This window comes from Oncorhynchus masou, chromosome 29, assembly GCF_036934945.1.
Source record: "Oncorhynchus masou masou isolate Uvic2021 chromosome 29, UVic_Omas_1.1, whole genome shotgun sequence".
In the NCBI taxonomy this organism is placed as follows: domain Eukaryota; kingdom Metazoa; phylum Chordata; class Actinopteri; order Salmoniformes; family Salmonidae; genus Oncorhynchus; species Oncorhynchus masou.
In genome coordinates, this window is record NC_088240.1 from 19318352 (window position 1) to 19337213 (window position 18862).

Below are 18862 nucleotides of genomic sequence, written 5' to 3' on the forward strand. Positions count from 1 at the left end.
GCCAAATATACATAGTGGCATACCAAGTGGCTTACCAAAACGACAATGAATGTTCCTGACTGGCCTAGTTACAATTTTGACTTAAATCGTCTTGAAAATATATGGCAAGACTTGAACATGTGTGTCTAATAATGATCAACCAACTTGACAGAGCTAGAATAATAAAATAAAAAAATAATGTGCAAATATTGTACAATCCAGGTGTTCAAAGCTCTTAAAATCTTAGCCAGAAAGACTCACAACTGTAATCACTGCCAAATGTGATTCTAACATGTATTGACTCAGGGGTGTCAATACTTATTATATATTTTTTTACATTTGTACTTAACTAAATGAGATATTGCTGTTTTCATTTTCAATACATTTGCTAAGATTCCTAAAAACATGCTCTCACCTTATTGTTATGGGGTATTGTGAAGATAGGTGAGAAAATATATTTCATTAATTTTGAATTCAGGTAACAACAAAATGTGTAATAAGTCTAGGGGTATGAATACTTTCTGAAGGCACTGCCACCTATGTATCTTTCAATCTTCTTTCTTCACTAATTTCTTTATTTTTAGCCCAAATATTCACCTTCCTATTCACCCAGGAGTGGTCTTTCTCTCTCTCTCTCACTCACCTGGCTCTGTGTTTGCAGACCCGTCTGTCATAGTCTGCCTCTTCGTAGTATAGTTCGTTATGAGATGTGTTTTTGTGCCTGGCTGCTGCAGAGATCATGGTCTGAGACTTGCCCCCCACCTTCAGTCCCCCCGACCCCTCTGCTGGCCCTGGGCCTATGAACAGGAATCACAGAGGCATGACGGGAAGGTCACTGTGGCCCAATCAGCAACCCGGGGAAAACACAGATCTCAGTGAGGATTCTAAATCTAAACATCTGATGAGACTGATGAAATATTCAGTCTGGTAGTTACAGCTGACTATGTGGTTTAGCCATCTGCCAAATGACAAAAGATTTAGCCAAAGTTGAAACTAACATCTGGCTCCCAGACTAGTAAATATTCATCAAAAAAAGACAATACCAGTTTGATCATATAATTCACATCTCTCTATGGTGAATACCAATAACTAACCCAGAAGTAGTAAAAGCATAAGTTATAGTTCCTGGGGGATATGAATATGGAGTAGTGGAATCTGGTCCATATTCACGAGGGATATGTGGATATGACGGGGGTTCAGTACAGTAATCCCGGCAGATACAGGTCAGGAGAGATTAAGCAATGAATCATTAACACCAAGGTGTGTACTGTATGTATGTGTATGTGTTAGTGTGTGTTAGTGTGTTTGTGTGTGTTAGTGTGTGTTAGTGTGTGTTAGTGTGTGTTAGTGTGTGTTAGTGTGTGTTAGTGTGTGTTAGTGTGTGTTAGTGTGTGTTTGTGTGTGTGTGTGTGTGTATGTGTGTGTGTGTGTGTGTGTGTGTGTGTGTGTGCGCGCACGCATGTGTAAGGCTGAAAGCTACTGTGATGAATTATTGAAAGGCAGAAATGCCATACCTCTGAAGCCCTCCCTCCCATTTCATACTTTGACAAGGGGAGGGTGGGAGGGTTCTGTGAGGAACCGTACCAGCATACTCCTCTACCAAACTCCACTACAAAGACCATAGAGAAAACCCATAACATCTGCACTGAGTTGGGAAGGCCCAAGTACTCCGTCGGCAGTCGGTGCCTGTGTAGAATATCTGGTGAATGAAAGGGGTGGTTACATTGGTATGTTTCTGTGTGTGAAGGCGTTGAAGCAGTGCAAACATTGTGGGTGAGGGAAGGGAAGTGATGAATGAGGTTAGTAATGTACACTAGGTTAGTAGAGTAAACTTGTAAAAAGTGTGAGGACACACAGAAGAGATTATTACCCAGCTTTACTTACTGTCATTGTCCAAAAGGTAAGCTCTCAGTTTAGCTTTAAATGTTGCTTAGGGTGGCATGGGAAGGTATACGGAGAGACAGCATCACAACGAAGCACATACATGGACAAATACGGTGGACAGACAGCTGACAGATGGAGAGACAGGTAGAGCGAGAAAGAGAAAGAGTTTCACTTTATGATGCAGTTACAAAGAGGAAAAGAGATGATTGGAAGGTGGACGACACATACAGGGAGACAAATCCAATGTAACAATTGAAGAACCACTGAATCTGTAGCTATACTAACCATCCACGGAGTAGACCTTGAGGCCAGCCAGGTGCTTGGTGGCACGGTGCTTGGAGGTGGAGAGAAGGGCGGGGTTATGAAGAGGAAAGTCTCTGTAGTAGAACTCTAGCAGAGACAGAGCTGCCCTCTGAATACTGACACAGACAGAGGGAGAGAGAGAAAAAAGCAAAAGAGGGGCAAGAGAGGCAGAGAGGGGCAGAGGGAGGGAGAGAACGATGGGAGAGAGAGAGGGGCAGAGGGAGGGAGAGAACGATGGGAGAGAGAGAGGGGCAGAGGGAGGGAGAGAACGATGGGAGAGAGAGAGGGGCAGAGGGAGGGAGAGAACGATGGGAGAGAGAGAGAGGGGCAGAGGGAGGGAGAGAACGATGGGAGAGAGAGAGGAGCAGAGGGAGGGAGAGAACGATGGGAGAGAGATTTGGGCAGAGGGAGGGAGAGAACGTTGAGAGAGAGATTTGGGCAGAGGGAGGGAGAGAACGTTGAGAGAGAGATTTGGGCAGAGGGAGGGAGAGAACGTTGAGAGAGAGAGAGGGGCAGAGAACGATGGGAGAGAGAGAGGTGCAGAGGGAGGGAGAGAACGATGGGAGAGAGAGAGGGGCAGAGGGAGGGAGAGAATGATGGGAGAGAGAGATAATAGGGTAAGAAAATAGGGTAAGAAATAGGGTAAGAAAAAAGGCCATAAAGTAGTAGGAGGTAGAGAAAACAGATGGATGTATTATAAAAGAAGGTCGGGAATGAAGTCCATTATTGTCCCTGCTGATTTGATTCACCTGATAAAATAGCTCTTACTGAGCAGCATGCCTCATATCTACACTCCCCCAGACCAGACTACTGCAGACCAGGGCCACGTTATACAGCGTTCCCTGCTTTAAACTGTCCTCCAGCCTCAGGCATTTCTACAGGAGATCAGTCAGTATCAGACAGAGAGGCTAGAGGTGAGGCAGCGTAGAGAGACAGAACCATGCATATACTGTATCAATGTCAAGTCTACGTACACTTAGCTAACCTTTCTGCAAGGGATCAGCACGGTTATTGAAATATCTGAATGGACGTTAGTATTCCAATGCTTGTGTGAGTATTAATTGTTGCGAGCATAAAAAATTACAGGCCTACCTTAACAATGAAAACGCCTTTACTAAATGAACTGTAAATATCCATGTGACCTTGTTACATACAAGGATATACAATGATACAATTATTATTAATTGAATAAAACAAAGTGCACAGTGCTCCCCATAAAAAGACGCGGTAGCCGACCAGTAGCCTTCACTTCTGTAGCTTTTTGTTTATGTCGGCCAATCAAAACGTCAGAGAGGCTCAATGTGTAGTGAGAGTTCACTAATGCAATGCAAGATGGAATTACAGAATTAAAAGTAAGCGAAATGAGAAGGAGTAGGCTACAATCAGCAACCAACAGGTAGGCTGTTTTATCTGAATGGGGTTGGGGAGAAGCCTCAATTAGCCTGGCTAGCTATAGTTGGCTAGCTTAGCTTAAAAGCTTCTATAGGCCACTGTTGTCAAGACAGACACTGTTATATGGGATGATAAATAACGTTGTGGCTGCTACAAGTTAGCTAGTCTTGGTTGGAGCAGAGTTTCCTTGGTGTCGCTCACTTCATCTGCTTTTTTAATATCCAACAAAAATGTATGCTACCATTCGAATAGTGATTCTCCCCCCCCCTCATAGTGTGGAAATATACAGTACCAGTCAAAAGTTTGGACACCTACTCATTCCAGGGTTTACCTTTATTTTTTACTATTTTCTACATTGTAGAATAACAGTGAAGACATCAAAACGATGAAATAACACATATGGAATCGTGTCGTAACCAAGAAGGTGTTAAACAAATCAAAATGTATTTTATATTTGAGATTCTTCAAAGTAGTTATCCTTCGCCTTAATAACAACTTTTCACACTTGGCATTCTCTCAACCAGCTTCATGAGGAGTCACCTGGAATGCATTTAAATTAACAGGTGTGCCTTGTTAAAAGTTAATTTGTGGAACTTCTTTTCTTCTTAATGCATTTCAGCCAATCAATTGCACTGTGACAAGGTAAGGGTGGTATACAGAAGCCCTATTTGGTAAAAGACTAAGTCCATATTATTGCAAGAACAGCTCAAATAAGCAAAGAGAAACAACAGTCCATCATTACTTTAAGGCATGAAGGTCAGTCAATCTGGAAAATTTCAAGAACGTTTAAAGTTTCTTCAAGTGCAGTCGTAAAAACCATTAAGCACTGTGATGAAACTGGCTCTCATGAGGATCGCAGGAAAGGAAGACCCAGAGTTACCTCTGGGGCAGAGGATAAGTTCATTAGAGTTACCAGCCTCATAAATTGCAGCCCAAATAAATGCTTCACAGAGATCAAGTAACAGACACATCTCAACATCAACAGTTCAGAGGAGACTAAGTGAATCCGGCCTTCATGGCCAAATTGCTGCAAAGAAACCATTACTAAAGGACACCAATAAGAAGAGACTTGCTTGGGCCAAGAAATACAAGCAAAAGACTGGTGGAAATCTGTCCTTTGGTCTGATGAGTCCAAATGAGATTTTTGTTTCCAACCGCCGTGTCTTTGTGAGACGCAGAGTAGGTGAACTGATGATCTCCGCATGTGTGGTTCCCACCGTGAAGCATGGAGGAAGAGGTGTGATGGTGCTTTTCTGGTGACACTGTCAATGATGTATTTAGAATTCAAGGCACACTTAACCAGCATTGCTACCACAGTATTCTGCAGCGATACACCATCCCATCGGGTTTGCGCTTAGTAGGACTATAATTTGCTTTTTAACAGGACAATGACCCAAAACACACCTCCAGGCTGTGAAGGGCTATTTGACAAAGGAGGGCTATTTGACCAAGGAGAGTGATGGAGTCCTGCATCAGATGACTTGGCCTCCACAATTACCCGACCTCAACCCAATTGAGATGGATTGGAATGAGTTGGACCGCAGAGTGTAGGAAAAGCAGCCAACAAGTGCTCAGCATATGTGGGAACTTTTATATTGGATATTGGAAAAGCATTCCTCATGAAGCTGGATGAGAGTGTGCAAAGGATGGCTACTTTGAAGAATCTCAAACATCAAATAAATTTTGATATGTTAAAAAAATGTGTTACTACATGATTCCATATCAAATAACATACAATTTTATTTGTCACATACACATGGTTAGCAGATGTTATTGCGAGTGTAGCAAAATGCTTGTGCTTATAGTTTCGATATATGGCTTTTTCTTTGCAAATCTGCCTAGAAGGCCAGCATCCCTGAGTCACCTCTTCACTCTGTACACCTATGTAGATATTCCATTAAAAAGCAGCTTTTTCCAGCTACAATAGTCATCCACAACATTACAAATGTCTACACTGTATTTCTGATCAATTTGATGTTATTTTAAATGGGCTCCAAAAAATTGCTTGTCTTTCAAAAACAAGTAAAGGACATTTCTAAGTGACCCTAAACTTTTGAACAGTAGTGTACTGTTACGTTCCCCAGTTTGTGTTGTAGTTTGTGTATTTGCATGTGTTTATTTCAGGAAATGGCTTCCTGAAATCCCTCAAGCAGCTGATTGTTCGACTCCATGGCTAATTGGAGAGCTGACCCCGCCCCCTCGTCAAGACGCAGCTGTCTCCAGTTACACATTCATTCTGAAGCTATATAAAAGCCAGTGTTCTGTTCAGGAGGTTCATGGCTGGGAGGTCATTGCAGAGAGAGGAGGCTGATGGCTGTGGATAATTTACTATGTTAGTTGTTGGTAGCAGTTGGTATGTTCAGTGAGTTTGTTGCTCAAATAGAGCTTATTTGATGTCCTTTGTTTCTTAGTTTGTTTGAGAAATGATTTGTTCTCCTGTTTCATTTGTTCCCAGGGGGGAAGGCACCTAGGGAGTGCTTAGGCAAGAGGCCCGTGGGCATACATATACCCGTAGTATATTCACTGTCTAGGCACAATAGGTAAGACCTGGGTGGACCACCCCCTGTATTTTGGTTAGGGCACCAGTTGGTGCTAAATTAGGTAAGTATTGGTTAGGTAGGTAAGATAGGAGAGGGGGGCTTTGAGATTTACTTTCTTTGCTTTGGTTCCGTCCAGCCCCTTTTCCCCATATTACCGTGTAAAGGAATAAAGTCCTTGTAAACGGTACCACATTCTGTCTGTTGTCATCCTTGCTCGCACCTACAGTCCATACCTTTTTCACTTCACGGAGAGTTTAGTTGTAGCAGGGTGTTGTGTTCCCTCTTCATAGGTAACAGTACATATGAATATATGGATGAGCAATGACAGAGCTGCATAGGCAAGACGCAATAGATGGTTATACATATGTTATTTCATAGTTTTGATGTCTTTGCTATTATTCTACAATGCAGAAAATTGTAAAAAAATGAGTAGGTGTGTCCAAACATTTAACTGGTACTGTACATAAATACAGAAAAATCATGTTTTTGATTGCGCTTGGCCTTTAAACCATATGCTTTTGATAAGAGAGACAGCTCTGGGTTGAAGTTCTCCTAGGGCACAGATCTACGATCAGTTTACTAGCCATAAATCCTAGCCTGAACAGTTATGAAGAAAATGCCAAATCCGACTGTAAATCAGTATCTGGAAGTTAAGTTCATCATACTGCATCATAGCCCCTCTTTCTCAGGTCCAGCCCACCTAATTACCAGAATAGCACCCTAGAGCAAAAGGACTGGACTGGAGCATTCTGGGTGATTTAGTAACTAAATTACTGCTACGCTTCCCCCTGAACACGAGTCTCCAATTACCCACAGTTCAACAGGGCAGTCGGGTGTGGGTGGGAGCGTTGTGGTGGGGCATTCTAAAGGCCTTCTCTAATAGTCTGATTTTCTGTAAACATTTCTGCTATCTGAGTGATCAGCTGACTGGCTTTTGTTTACTGGCATTAGTGGACACAACATGGTTTCTCAATTCATCTGGGCCAAACCATTCAGTTCCCTCAGTTGTATACAGTTGTATACAGACTGAGTTCAAGCAGAATGAACATTTCGGTCTGACCTTAATTTCAATAAAGTGATCTTCATCTTCATATTTCTGGTAGAAGAATGACGTCACTACGGTCAACAGCAACATTTTAGCAAGAGATTGTTGTGTGTATTACCTGAGCTGTCCCAGGTTGTAGCAGCTTGTCTCCCCGTCAGTGGAGCGTATAACACACAGGCTGTAGCAGGGCTGGATCTGTCTGATCTCCAGTAGCACAATGGCCAGGTAGTGGACAAACAGCAGAGAGTCCACCAGAGACACAGCAAACTGGACGATACCTTGGTAGTCCTCATCCTGGAGAATACACAACACAGGATCAACACACACACACACACACACACACACACACACACACACACACACACACACACACACACACACACACACACACACACACACACCTGTGAGTCAAGGATGCGGACCCCATAGAACAGCCAGTAGGAGAGTGTGAGCAGCAGCGTGAGCATGGCCAGGAGGGCTCGATACACACACACTCTGGGCAGGCTGGCACTGGCCTGGCGCAGGAAGATAGCCCATACAGCAAGCAGGAGAATGAGGAGTTTACAGGACACAGAGAGGAAGAGGCCCTCACAGGCAGAGCCACAGGCCTGCAGCCTGGCTGGCCACAACACTGCCGGGAGGACCAGGAAGGCCAGGGGGGTGGCCAGGACCACTAGCCCCACACAGATGCCCAGAATCAGGGGAGTGTAGAGCCGACAGCCCTGCCTCCGGCCGTCGTCCGGTACCTTCCACAGACCAACCACCTCCTCCTGGGATAGACTGAGCTCTGAGGTGCCGGTCACCGCCGTGGTGGTCTCCCCCCAGTTATCATCCTGAGAGAGGGGGGGGAGAGAAGAAAGAAAGAAAGAAAGAAAGAAAGAAAGAAAGAAAGAAAGAAGAGGACAGCGGGAGAGAGGAGAGATTAAAATATATTAAAACTTAGCATAAGGTTGATCATCTCTGACTGATAGATAAGATAAGATAGAAAAGGACAGAAATATTCTGTGGAGCGATGGTATGTGAGAGACAAGCCAAAGTGACAAATACACACTGGTAGACATTCTGGTGTGATTCCAGTCTCTGTCCCTTGTACATACAAAGCCAGACAGATTGGATACACACTGACTAAATCCTTTGAGGTTTATTGCAAACATCCCATCCATCATTCTATTAAAAGAGGCCTTTGGTTTCCTGGAGTTCTGTGTTACTGTGACAGGCTTTCAGCTCCCCACTGATCCACATAGGATGACATTGACAGTACACAGTCAGACTGCTCATAATGACCAGGTAGGGATGACCCACGCACACGGCTGATGTTATTCAGGCCTATCATTACAAATTAGAGTCAAATCTCGTCTCCCAGCTCAGGATACAGTTTATAATAAATGTGCCCGAGGAGGAAAGAGCACAGTGAGACACTGATTAAAATACCTGTCTGCTGAAGAGAGCATTTCTCTGTCAATTATTCAGCTATGTAATTCTCTGTTCATTTTCTCCCTTACTCACTCTTTCTGTGCCTGCTGCATGGGAGCTTTGTTCTCTCAATGTCTGTCTGGTAAGGAGCTGGGAACAGAGTGTGTGTGTGTGTGTGTGTGTGTGTGTGGATTTGAATACCGCAGCCCCTCTTCTTGTGTCAGCACACACACAATTAGCAAACACTAACCCACATGACACCCCTAAAACATCATCCCTTGCCAGATGGACACACCACCTGACATGCCATTAGGAAATTACACTGGGAGAGAGAGGGAGAGAAATAGGGGGAGAGAGAAATCCTCATTGTGATTGCTGAGTAAAATATATATAACCCTCTATGGGGGGTTATAAAGCTGCACATCGCCCACCGCTCCCGAGCATACTACTCGCCAATGTCCAGTCTCTTGACAACAAGGTAGACAAAATCCGAGCAAAGGTTGCCTTCCGGAGAGACATCAGAGATTGTAACATTCTCTGTTTCACGAAAACATGGCTCACTCGGGATACGTCATCAGAGTCGGTACAGCCATCTGGATTTGTGACGCATTGCATGACAGAAACAAACATCTCTCTGGTAAGAAGAATGGCGGAGGTGTATGCCTAATGATTAACAAGTCGTGGTGAGATCATAACAACATACAGGAACTCAAGTCCTTTTTTTCACCTGACCTAGAACTCCTTACAATCAAATGCCGCGCGCATTATCTACCAAGAGAATTCTCTTCGATTATACAGTCGTGTATATCCCCCCCAAGCAGACACCTCGGCGGCCCTGAAAGAACTTCATTGGACTCTGGAAACTGGAAACCACATATACTGAGGCTGCATTTATTGAAGCTGGGGATTTTAACAAGGCTAATCTGAAAACAAGGCTCCCTAAATTTGATCAGGATATTGAATGCGCGACCCGGGCTGGCAAAATTCTGGACCATTGTTACTCTAACTTCCGCGATGCATACAAAGCCTTCCTCGCCCTCCTTTCGGCAAATCTGACCACGACTCCATTTTGTTGCTCCCAGGAAACAACATCTTCACCCCGCTGATCCTCAACACTGGGGCCCCACAAGGGTGTGTTCTCAGCCCTCTCCTGTACTCCCTGTTCACCCATGACTGCGTGGCCATGCACGCCTCCAACTCAATCATCAAGTTTGCAGTGGTAGGCTTGATTACCAACAACGACAATATGGCCAACAGGGAGGAGGTGAGGCCCTCGGAGTGTGGTGTCAGGAAAATAACCTCACACTCAACGTCAGCAAAACAAAGGAGATGATTGCGGACTTCAGGAAACAGCAGAGGGAGTAGTGGAGAAGGTGGAAAGTTAAGTACACATCACGGACAAACTGAAATGGTCCACCCACACAGACAGCGTGGTGAAGAAGGCACAACAGTGCCTCTTCAAACTCAGGAGGCTGAAGAAATCTATCTTGTCACCGAAAACACTCACAAACGTTTACAGATGCACAATCAAGAGCATCCTGTCAGGCTGTATCACCGTTTGGTACGGCAACTCCTCTGCCCACAACCGTAAGGCTCTCCAGAGGGTAGTGATGTTTGCACAATGCATCACCGGTGGCAACCTACCTGCCCTCCAGGACACCTACACCACCCGATGTCACAGGAAGGCTAAACAATCATCAAGGACAACAACCACCCGAGCCACTGCCTTTTCACCCCGCTATCATCCAGAAGGCGAGGTCAGTACAGGTGCATCAAAGCTGGGACCGAGAGACTGAAAAACAGCTTCTATCTCAAGGCCATCACACTGTTAAACAGCCATCACTAACATTGAGTGGCTGCTGCCAAAATACTGACTCAAATCTCTAGCCACTTTAATAATAAAAAATTGGATGTAATAAATGTATCACGAGTCACTTTAAACAATGCCACTTTATATAATGTTTACATACCCTACATTACTCATCTCATATGTATATACTGTACTCTATACCATCTACTGCATCTTGCCTATGGTGTTCGGCCATCGCTCATCCATATATTTATGTGTACATATTCTTATTCATTCCTTTACACTAGTGTGTAAAAGGTAGTTGTTGTGAAATTGTTAGATTACTTGTTATATATTACTGCATGGTCAGAACTAGAAGCACAAGCATTTAGCTACACTCGCATTAACATCTGATATCTATGTGTATGTGACCAATAACATTTGATTTGATAAATGGTGGTGAGGCAACAAGGTCTCATAGTTTCCCTCTGAAATTGGACGTACTATGGATGAACATCTATTTTTGATACATTCATTATGTGTGGTTACAGGGTTAATTCTGTGTGGTTGCACGGTTAAAACAGAAACAACTCAAAAGGTTAACCGTTAAGCCATTCATTCCACATGGTTAATGTCAGGGCAATGGTTTGGCGAAGGCTTAAAACAAAATAATTAAAAAGGATGTGCTATTACCATCAAGTATTGCCAATCTCATTGTGAACTGTGGTGGCGCGGTGGTCTGAGCAGCACGCTTCGGCTTTGAGCATCATGAGTTCGCGCCCAGTGCTTGTGTGAAATGGCTAGCTAGTTAGCTAATAGGGTTTCAATCGGTGATGTCACTCCCCCTGAGACCTTTTTTTTAATCACCCCCCCACCCTTCGGGGGACAATTATCTTTTAGTTCTTTTGTGTTTTTTTTTACAGCTTTTCTGCTACATATACATACATTTTACATATATATATATCTTTTGCATGCACATTTGACATACATGGTAGTTTTATATAAAGCAGTCACATAATAATACATTACCAAACATTAAACTCTTTAATCCCAACCCTCAGCCACTACCTGTATGGCGCACCTGTCAACATTTTGTCCTCAAATTAAACTAGTGTATTTTATTTTATTTATGCCAGCTCCTTTCAGACAATTTGTATCTTTAATATATTGCAGGCAAACACATTCCCAACCTTCTCCCTTTTCCACTTGCCTCCTCCATTTTTGTGGTAGTGTTGCAATCAGTTAGTTGTAAATTTGGATTGAGCTGCATGTGAGGTAACTCCTCCATTTCTATTCAAAACATCATTAACAAATATAATAACACATCTTTTTTTAAATCCAGAAAGAATATTTTTTTATTAATCAGTATATTTTAGTTTAATCATAACATTTGTTGTAATATTGTCACGAGCGTCATCAAGTTCTCATTTACAATTGCGACCTGGCCAAGATAAAGCAAAGCAGTTCGACACATACAACAACACATTGAGTAAAACAAACATACAGTCAATAATAGGCCAGGTTGGGGAATACAATACAGCAAGTAAAACACTGGAATGTTAGATCTGCAGTGGAAGAATGTGCAAGGTAGAGATAGAAATAATGGGGTGCAAAGGAGCAAAATAAATAAATAAATACAGTAGGGGGAGAGGTAGTTGTTTGGGCTAAATTATAGATGGGCTATGTACAGGTGCAGTAATCTGTGAGCTGCTTTGACAGCTGGTGCTTAAAGCTAGTGAGGGAGATAAGTGTTTCCAGTTTCAGAGATTTTTGTAGTTCGTTCCAGTCATTGGCAGCAGAGAACTGGAAGGAGAGGAGGTCAAAGGAATAATTGGTTTTGGGGGTGACCAGAGAGATATACCTGCTGGAGCGCGTGCTACAGGTGGGTGCTGCTATGGTGACCAGTGAGCTGAGATAAGGGGGGACTTTACCTAGCAGGGTCTTGTAGATGACCTGGAGCCAGTGGATTTGGCGACGAGTATGAAGCGAGGGCCAGCCAACGAGAGTGTACAGGTCGCAGTGGTGGGTAGTATATGGGGCTTTGGTGACAAAATGGATGGCACTGTGATAGACTGCATCAAATTTATTGAGTAGGGTATTGGAAGCTATTTTGTAAATGACAACGCCGAAGTCAAGGATCGGTAGAATGGTCAGTTTTACAAGGGTATGTTTGGCAGCATGAGTGAAGGATGCTTTGTTGCAAAATAGGAAGCCAATTCTAGATTTAACTTTGGATTGGAGATGTTTCATGTGAGTCTGGAAGGAGGGTTTACAGTCTAACCAGACACCTAGGTATTTGTAGTTGTCCACATATTCTAAGTCAGAAATGTCCAGAGTAGTGATGTTGGACGGGCAGGCAGGTGCAGGCAGCGATCGGTTGAAGAGCATGCATTTAGTTTTACTTGTATTTAAGAGCAATTGGAGGCCACGGAAGGAGAGTTGTTTGGCATTGAAGCTCATCTGGAGGGTTGTTAACACAGTGTCCAAAGAAGTATACAGAAGGGTGTCTTCTACGTAGAGGTGGATCAGAGACTCACCAGCAGCAAGAGCGACATCATTGATGTATACAGAGAAGAGAATCGGTCCAATAATTGAACCCTGTGGCACCCCCATAGAGACTGCCAGAGGTCCGGACAGCAGACCCTCTGATTTGACACACTGAACTCTATCAGAGAAGTAGTTGGTGAACCAGGCGAGACAATCATTTGAGAAACCAAGGCTATCGAGTCTGCCGATGAGGATGTGGTGATTGACAGAGTCAAAAGCCTTGGCCAGGTCAATGAATACGGCTGCACAGTATTGTTTCTTATCAAATTTCAAATCAAATTTCTGTTTGAAAAAGCTAGCCTTGGCTTTTCTAACTGCCTGTGTATATTGGTTTCTAGCTTCCCTGAAAAGTTGCATATCACGGGGGCTGTTCGATGCTAATACAGAACATCATAAGATGTTTTTGTGTTGGTTAAGGGTAGTCAGGTCTGGAGAGAACCAAGGGCTATATCTGTTCCTGGTTCTAAATTTCTTGAATGGGACATGCTTATTTAAGATGGCGAGGAAGGCATTTAAAAACAAAACAGGCATCCTCTACTGATGTGATGAGATCAATATCCTTCCAGGATACCCTGGCCAGGTCGATTAGAAAGGCCTGCTCGCTGGTGTTTCAGGGAGCGTTTGACAGTGATGAGTGGAGGTCGTTTGACCGCTGACCCATTATCGATGCAGGTAATGAGGCAGTGATCGCTGAGATATTGGTTGAAAACAGCAGAGGTGTATTTAGAGGGCAAGTTGGTTAGGATGATATCTATGAGGGTGCTCGTGTTTACGACTTTGGGGGTGGTACCTGGTTAGTTTGTAGGATGGCTGGGGTGTTAAGCATGTTCCAGTTTAGGTCGCCTAGCAGCATGAGCTCTGAAGATAGATGGGGGGCAATCAGTTCACATATGGTGTCCAGATCACAGCTGGGGGCAGAGGGTGGTCTATAGCTCGCGGAAACGGTGAGAGACTTGTTTTTAGAGAGGTGGATTTTTAAAAGTAGAAGTTCAAATTGTTTGGGTACAGACCTGGATAGTAGGACAGAACTCTGCAGGCTATCTTTGCAGTGAATTTCAACACCGCCCCCTTTGGCCATTCTATCTTGTCTGAAAATGTTGTAGTTAGGGATGAAGATTTCAGAATTTTTGGTGGTCTTCCTAAGCCAGGATTCTGACATGTTGGCAGAGTGTGCTAAAGCAGTGAATAAATCAAACTTAGGGAGGAGGCTTCTAATGTTAACATTCATGAAACCAAGGCTATTACGGTTACAGAAGTCATCAAAAGAGAGCGCCTGGGAAATAGGAGTGGAGCTAGGCACTGCATGGCCTGGATTCACCTCTACATCACCAGAGGAACAGAGGAGGAGTGGGATAAGGGTACGGCTAAAAGCTATGAGAATTGGTCATCTAGAACGTCCTGGATGACCAGGAGGCGATAAAATAGCTTCAAGGTATAATGTACAGACAAAGGTATGGTAGGATGTGAATACAGTGGAGATAAACCTAGGTATTGAGAGATGATGAGAGAGATATTGTCTCTAGAAACATAATTGAAACCAGGTGATGTCATCGCATGTGTGGGTGGTGGAACTGAAAGGTTGGATAAGGTATAATGAGCAGGGCTAGAGGCTCTACAGTGAAATAAGCCAATAAATACTAACCAGAACAGCAATGGACAAGGCATATTGACATTAAGGAGAGGCATGCTTAGTCGAGTGATCATAAGGGTCCAGTGAGTTGTGAGGTTGATTGGGGTCACGGCAATTCAGACAGATGAAGGTCTGTTTTTAGCCACCTCAAGCGTTTCCGTCGGTAGATTAGTGGGGTTCCGTGTGGTAGTGGGGATCAATCCAATTGGCAAAATAGATAGTGACCCAAGAAAAATTATCCGATAGACCTATTGAGATAGCAGCCTATAAGACAGCTAATGATTAGCGGGCTGCAGATGGACGTTCAGGTAACGTTGTGACGGAGGGGCCAGTTGGATAACTCCCTCGGGCAGATAACGTCGGTAGTCCAGTCCTGAAAGCCCGGTGGGGCTCCGCATCGACAGTAAAACGGGTCCGAATAGGTATTTGTAGCACAGGAGTGGCTGATGGAACTCTTCAGCTGGCGAGCTCCGGAAAAATTGATGTTTGCTCCGGGATCGACGTAAGCCAATAGTCACACGGATAGCAACTAGCTAGCTGTGAGATCCAGGTGTAAATGTCCAGAGTTTGTGGTTGAAATCCGGGGATATGGAGAGAAAAATAGGTCCGGTATGTTCTAGTCTGAGTCGCGTTGTACAAAACTGGCGATAGCTTTTTGAGCTAAAGGATAGCTGATGACGACAACCGTGCTTGCTGAATACTAACGTTAGCCAGTAAACTGGCTAGCTTCTGACTAGCTTCTGGTTAGCTTCTGGCTAGCTTCTGGTTAGCTTCTGGCTAGCTTCTGGTTAGCTTCTGGTTAGCTTCTGGCTAGCTTCTATTGTGAATTTCAGATTTGAGGTAAATAGTATGTTTTTTTTTTAATTGGTGAGGCGGGTTGCAGGAGAGTGTTTTGAAGTTGAGTTTTTGGAAAATATATAAAAGATATGCGAAGAAAGATGTAAATATATATACATAGGACACGACAAGACGAGCACAAAGGACGCCTGACTGCAATGTCATCTTGGTTAAGAAAGGTAGATAGGATAGACAGGCATTTAACATTAGATTTTTTTAATAACACAATCGTTAGCTTGATCTCCCGGGCAAAGCGAACTAACTAATTGTCACGGATCCCCCCCGGTACTACTGCTCATTCCGTTCACCAGCTTCGGAGGTCTTCGTCACCAGCCTTCTAGGCATCACTGAATTGGATTCACTACCACCAACCCCGGACTGTCTTGTCTCATTATGCACACCTGGTTCCCATTCCCCCGATTGGTGTGTGTGTGTGTGTGTGTGTGTGTGTGTGTGTGTATACACACACACACAGTTGAAGACGGAAGTTTACATACACTTAGGTTGGAGTCAAAACTTGTTTTTCAACCACTCCACAAATTTCTTGTTAACAAACTATAGTTTGGCAAGTCGGTTAGGACATCCACTTTGTGCATGACACAAGTCATTTTTCCAACAATTGTTTAAAGACAGATTATTTAACTTATAATTCACTGTATCACAATTCCAGTGGGTCAGAAATGTACATACACTAAGTTGACTGTGTCCTTAAACAGCTTGGAAAATTAGAAGCTTCTGATAGGCTAATTGACATCATTTGAGTCAATTGGAGGTGACCTGTGGATGTATTTCAAGGCCTACCTTCAAACTCAGTGCCTCTTTGCTTGATATCATGGGGAAAATAAAAAAAAATCAGAAAAGACCTCAGAAAAAAATGATAGACCTCCACAAGTCTGGTTCATCCTTGGGAGCAATTTCCAAACGCCTGAAGGTACCAAGTTCATCTGTACAAACAATAGTACGCAAATATAATCACCATGGGACCACGCAGCCATCATACCGCTCAGGAAGGAGATGCGTTCTGTCTCCTAGAGATGAACGTGCTTTGGTGCAAAAAGTTCAAATCAATCCCAGAACAACAGCAAAGGACCTTGTGAAGATTCTGGAGGAAACAGGTACAAAAGTATCTATATCCACAAACATGTTGTGGGGGTGCTTTGCTGCCTGACTAACAGGTGTCTGTATATAGCCTTGCTACTCTTATTTCAAATGTCTTTTTACTGTTGTTTTATTTCTTTACTTACCCACACACACACACACACACACACACACCTTTTTTTCCTGCACCATTGGTTAGGGCCTGTAAGTAAGCATTTCACTGTAAGGTTTACACCTGTTGTATTCGGCGCACGGGACACTTTGATTTGATTTGAAAGCTTGGTCAGAAATAGGTCTTCCAAATGGACAATAACCCCAAGCATACTCCATAGTTGTGGCAAAATGGCTTAAGGACAACAAAGCCAAGGTATTGACTTTTAAAAAGCCATCACAAAGCCCTGACCTCAATCCCATAGAAAATGTGTGGGCAGAACTGAAAAAGCGTGTGCGAGCAAGGAGGCCTACAAACCTGACTCTGTTACACCAGCTCTGTCAGGAGGAATGGGCCAAAATTCACCCAACTTATTGTGGGAAGCTTGTGGAAGGCTACCTGAAACGTGTGACCCAAGTTAAACAATATAAATGCAATGCTACCAAATACTAATTGAGTGTATGTAAAATTCTGACCCACTGGGAATGTGATGAAATAAATAAAAGCTGAAATAAATAACTCTACTATTATTCTGACATTTCACATTCTTAAAATAAAGTGGTGATCCTAACTGACCGAAGACAGGTAATGTTGACCAGGATTAAATGTCAACTCTATATACACGTGTTTGTTTTGGGCTTCATCCCTGTCGTTTTCATTACATACTTTAGTTGGGTGGAGAAATAAAAAACCCTATTATGTATTCCTGCGCCTGTCGTCACTCTCCATGGTGCTGAAAATAAGGCTCTGTTGTTGGGACATCTTTATGAAGGCCCTAACAGTTTGTAGGCACCGCTTGTCACCGTTATAATGCAATTATTGTATTGTATAGTGTAGTGGCATTGCTGGCATGGATACATTTTTTTTTAGTTTGACCCACCAAGATTGACATGCTAAAGTAATGTTTTCATTTTATTAGCTAAACAAAACTTGCTTTGTATGTATACATACCGGGAATTAAGATAACTTCATTTTGGCTGTCATGATCTCATATTTCACATTAGGTCATGACACCACTGATATAGCATTGTATGCTAATAGGTTAGTGAATCCCATTGTGACACAGGGGACACACTTTTTTGGCAGGGCGACACTATTTGGCATGACATGCCACCCCCCGAGGGCTGCAGGTTGTGTGGTAAACCAGTGTGTGTGTGGGTGTGTCTAGGAAACTGTGTCAAGGTTCACTGATCTAGCCTCCACACCCTCATCCCCTTCCTTTAATTGATTTATGCCAAACAGGAGAGGAGAGAGGGGGAGAAAAAGAGAGGGGTGTTAGAAAAAGAGAGAGCAATAGAGACAGAGTGGAGAGAAACATTAACCCAATGACCCCTATTTGAGAGAGGGATGTCACAGGAGGATCAGCTCTTTTAATATCATCTTAATCAGCCTATCACATCTCCATTCATCTATTGGGTCATCACATAACTGTCTTCTCCCATTGTTGCATCTTAACGTGCTCTTACTCTCCTCAATGTTAAAGATCAGGGATCATCAACTAGATTCAGCTGCGGCTGATTGTTTTCTTGAGTAGATGGTCGGGGGGCCAGAACATAATTACAAATCATTTATAGACTGCAAATTGACCGCAAGAAGCCCAAACAGATCTAATATTTGACTTAAACACAATAATTTCAAACCTTGCTTACATTGTAAACGATCACATCTCTCTATTATGTATGGGAATTACTTGGGAACAGATTTCACAACTAAAATCACCTGGAGCTCATTTCTTTTTTACAGTCGTTTTTGTCCAACAATGACACATAAAAACACATATAACATTTTTAAATGTTGGTCTGGGGCCAAATAAAAACACATGCATGCCAAATTGGGCCCCAGGGCAGTCAGTTGGGGCACTCTGCTATATATAATCCAACATCCCCTACAAGCATGGTAAATACAACTATAGAGTCTCTCTGTAGTAATGCTAGAACAAATACAGGCTAAACCCTCTCCATTTACACTGACAGATTAACCCAACACTAAGAGTTCACCCTGGCATACAAACAGAATGGCAAAGAGAGGGAGAGAAGAGGGGACAGAGAAGGAAAGAGAGTGAAAGTGAGACAGACAGACAGAGAATCACCCCCCACCTCCCCAAAAATCACTGGCCAAACCAGAAAATAAATGCCATATTAAAACCTGTGTTGTGATAATTGTGTTGTTTAATCTATAATCTGTTAGTTCATATGCCTTGAGACCGTGATATTTAGTCCTAAAGGCAGAGACAATAAGAATGACACAGTGGCTA

The 18862-nt window shown here is 43.2% G+C and overlaps 1 protein-coding gene across 1 annotated transcript in view; it reads right to left on the bottom strand.

The window, feature by feature from the left end:
• The window catches only part of LOC135519134 (vang-like protein 1), a 32073-nt gene that overhangs the window by 7008 nt on the left and 6203 nt on the right, over positions 1–18862 (bottom strand). Inside the window, exons 3-6 of the mRNA XM_064944202.1 lie at positions 7545–7976; positions 7262–7437; positions 2149–2282; positions 623–776 (exon numbers count right to left, since the gene is read on the bottom strand). Of these exons, the coding sequence (XP_064800274.1) occupies positions 623–776; positions 2149–2282; positions 7262–7437; positions 7545–7976 (896 nt within the window). The remainder of the gene's footprint in view (positions 1–622; positions 777–2148; positions 2283–7261; positions 7438–7544; positions 7977–18862) is intronic.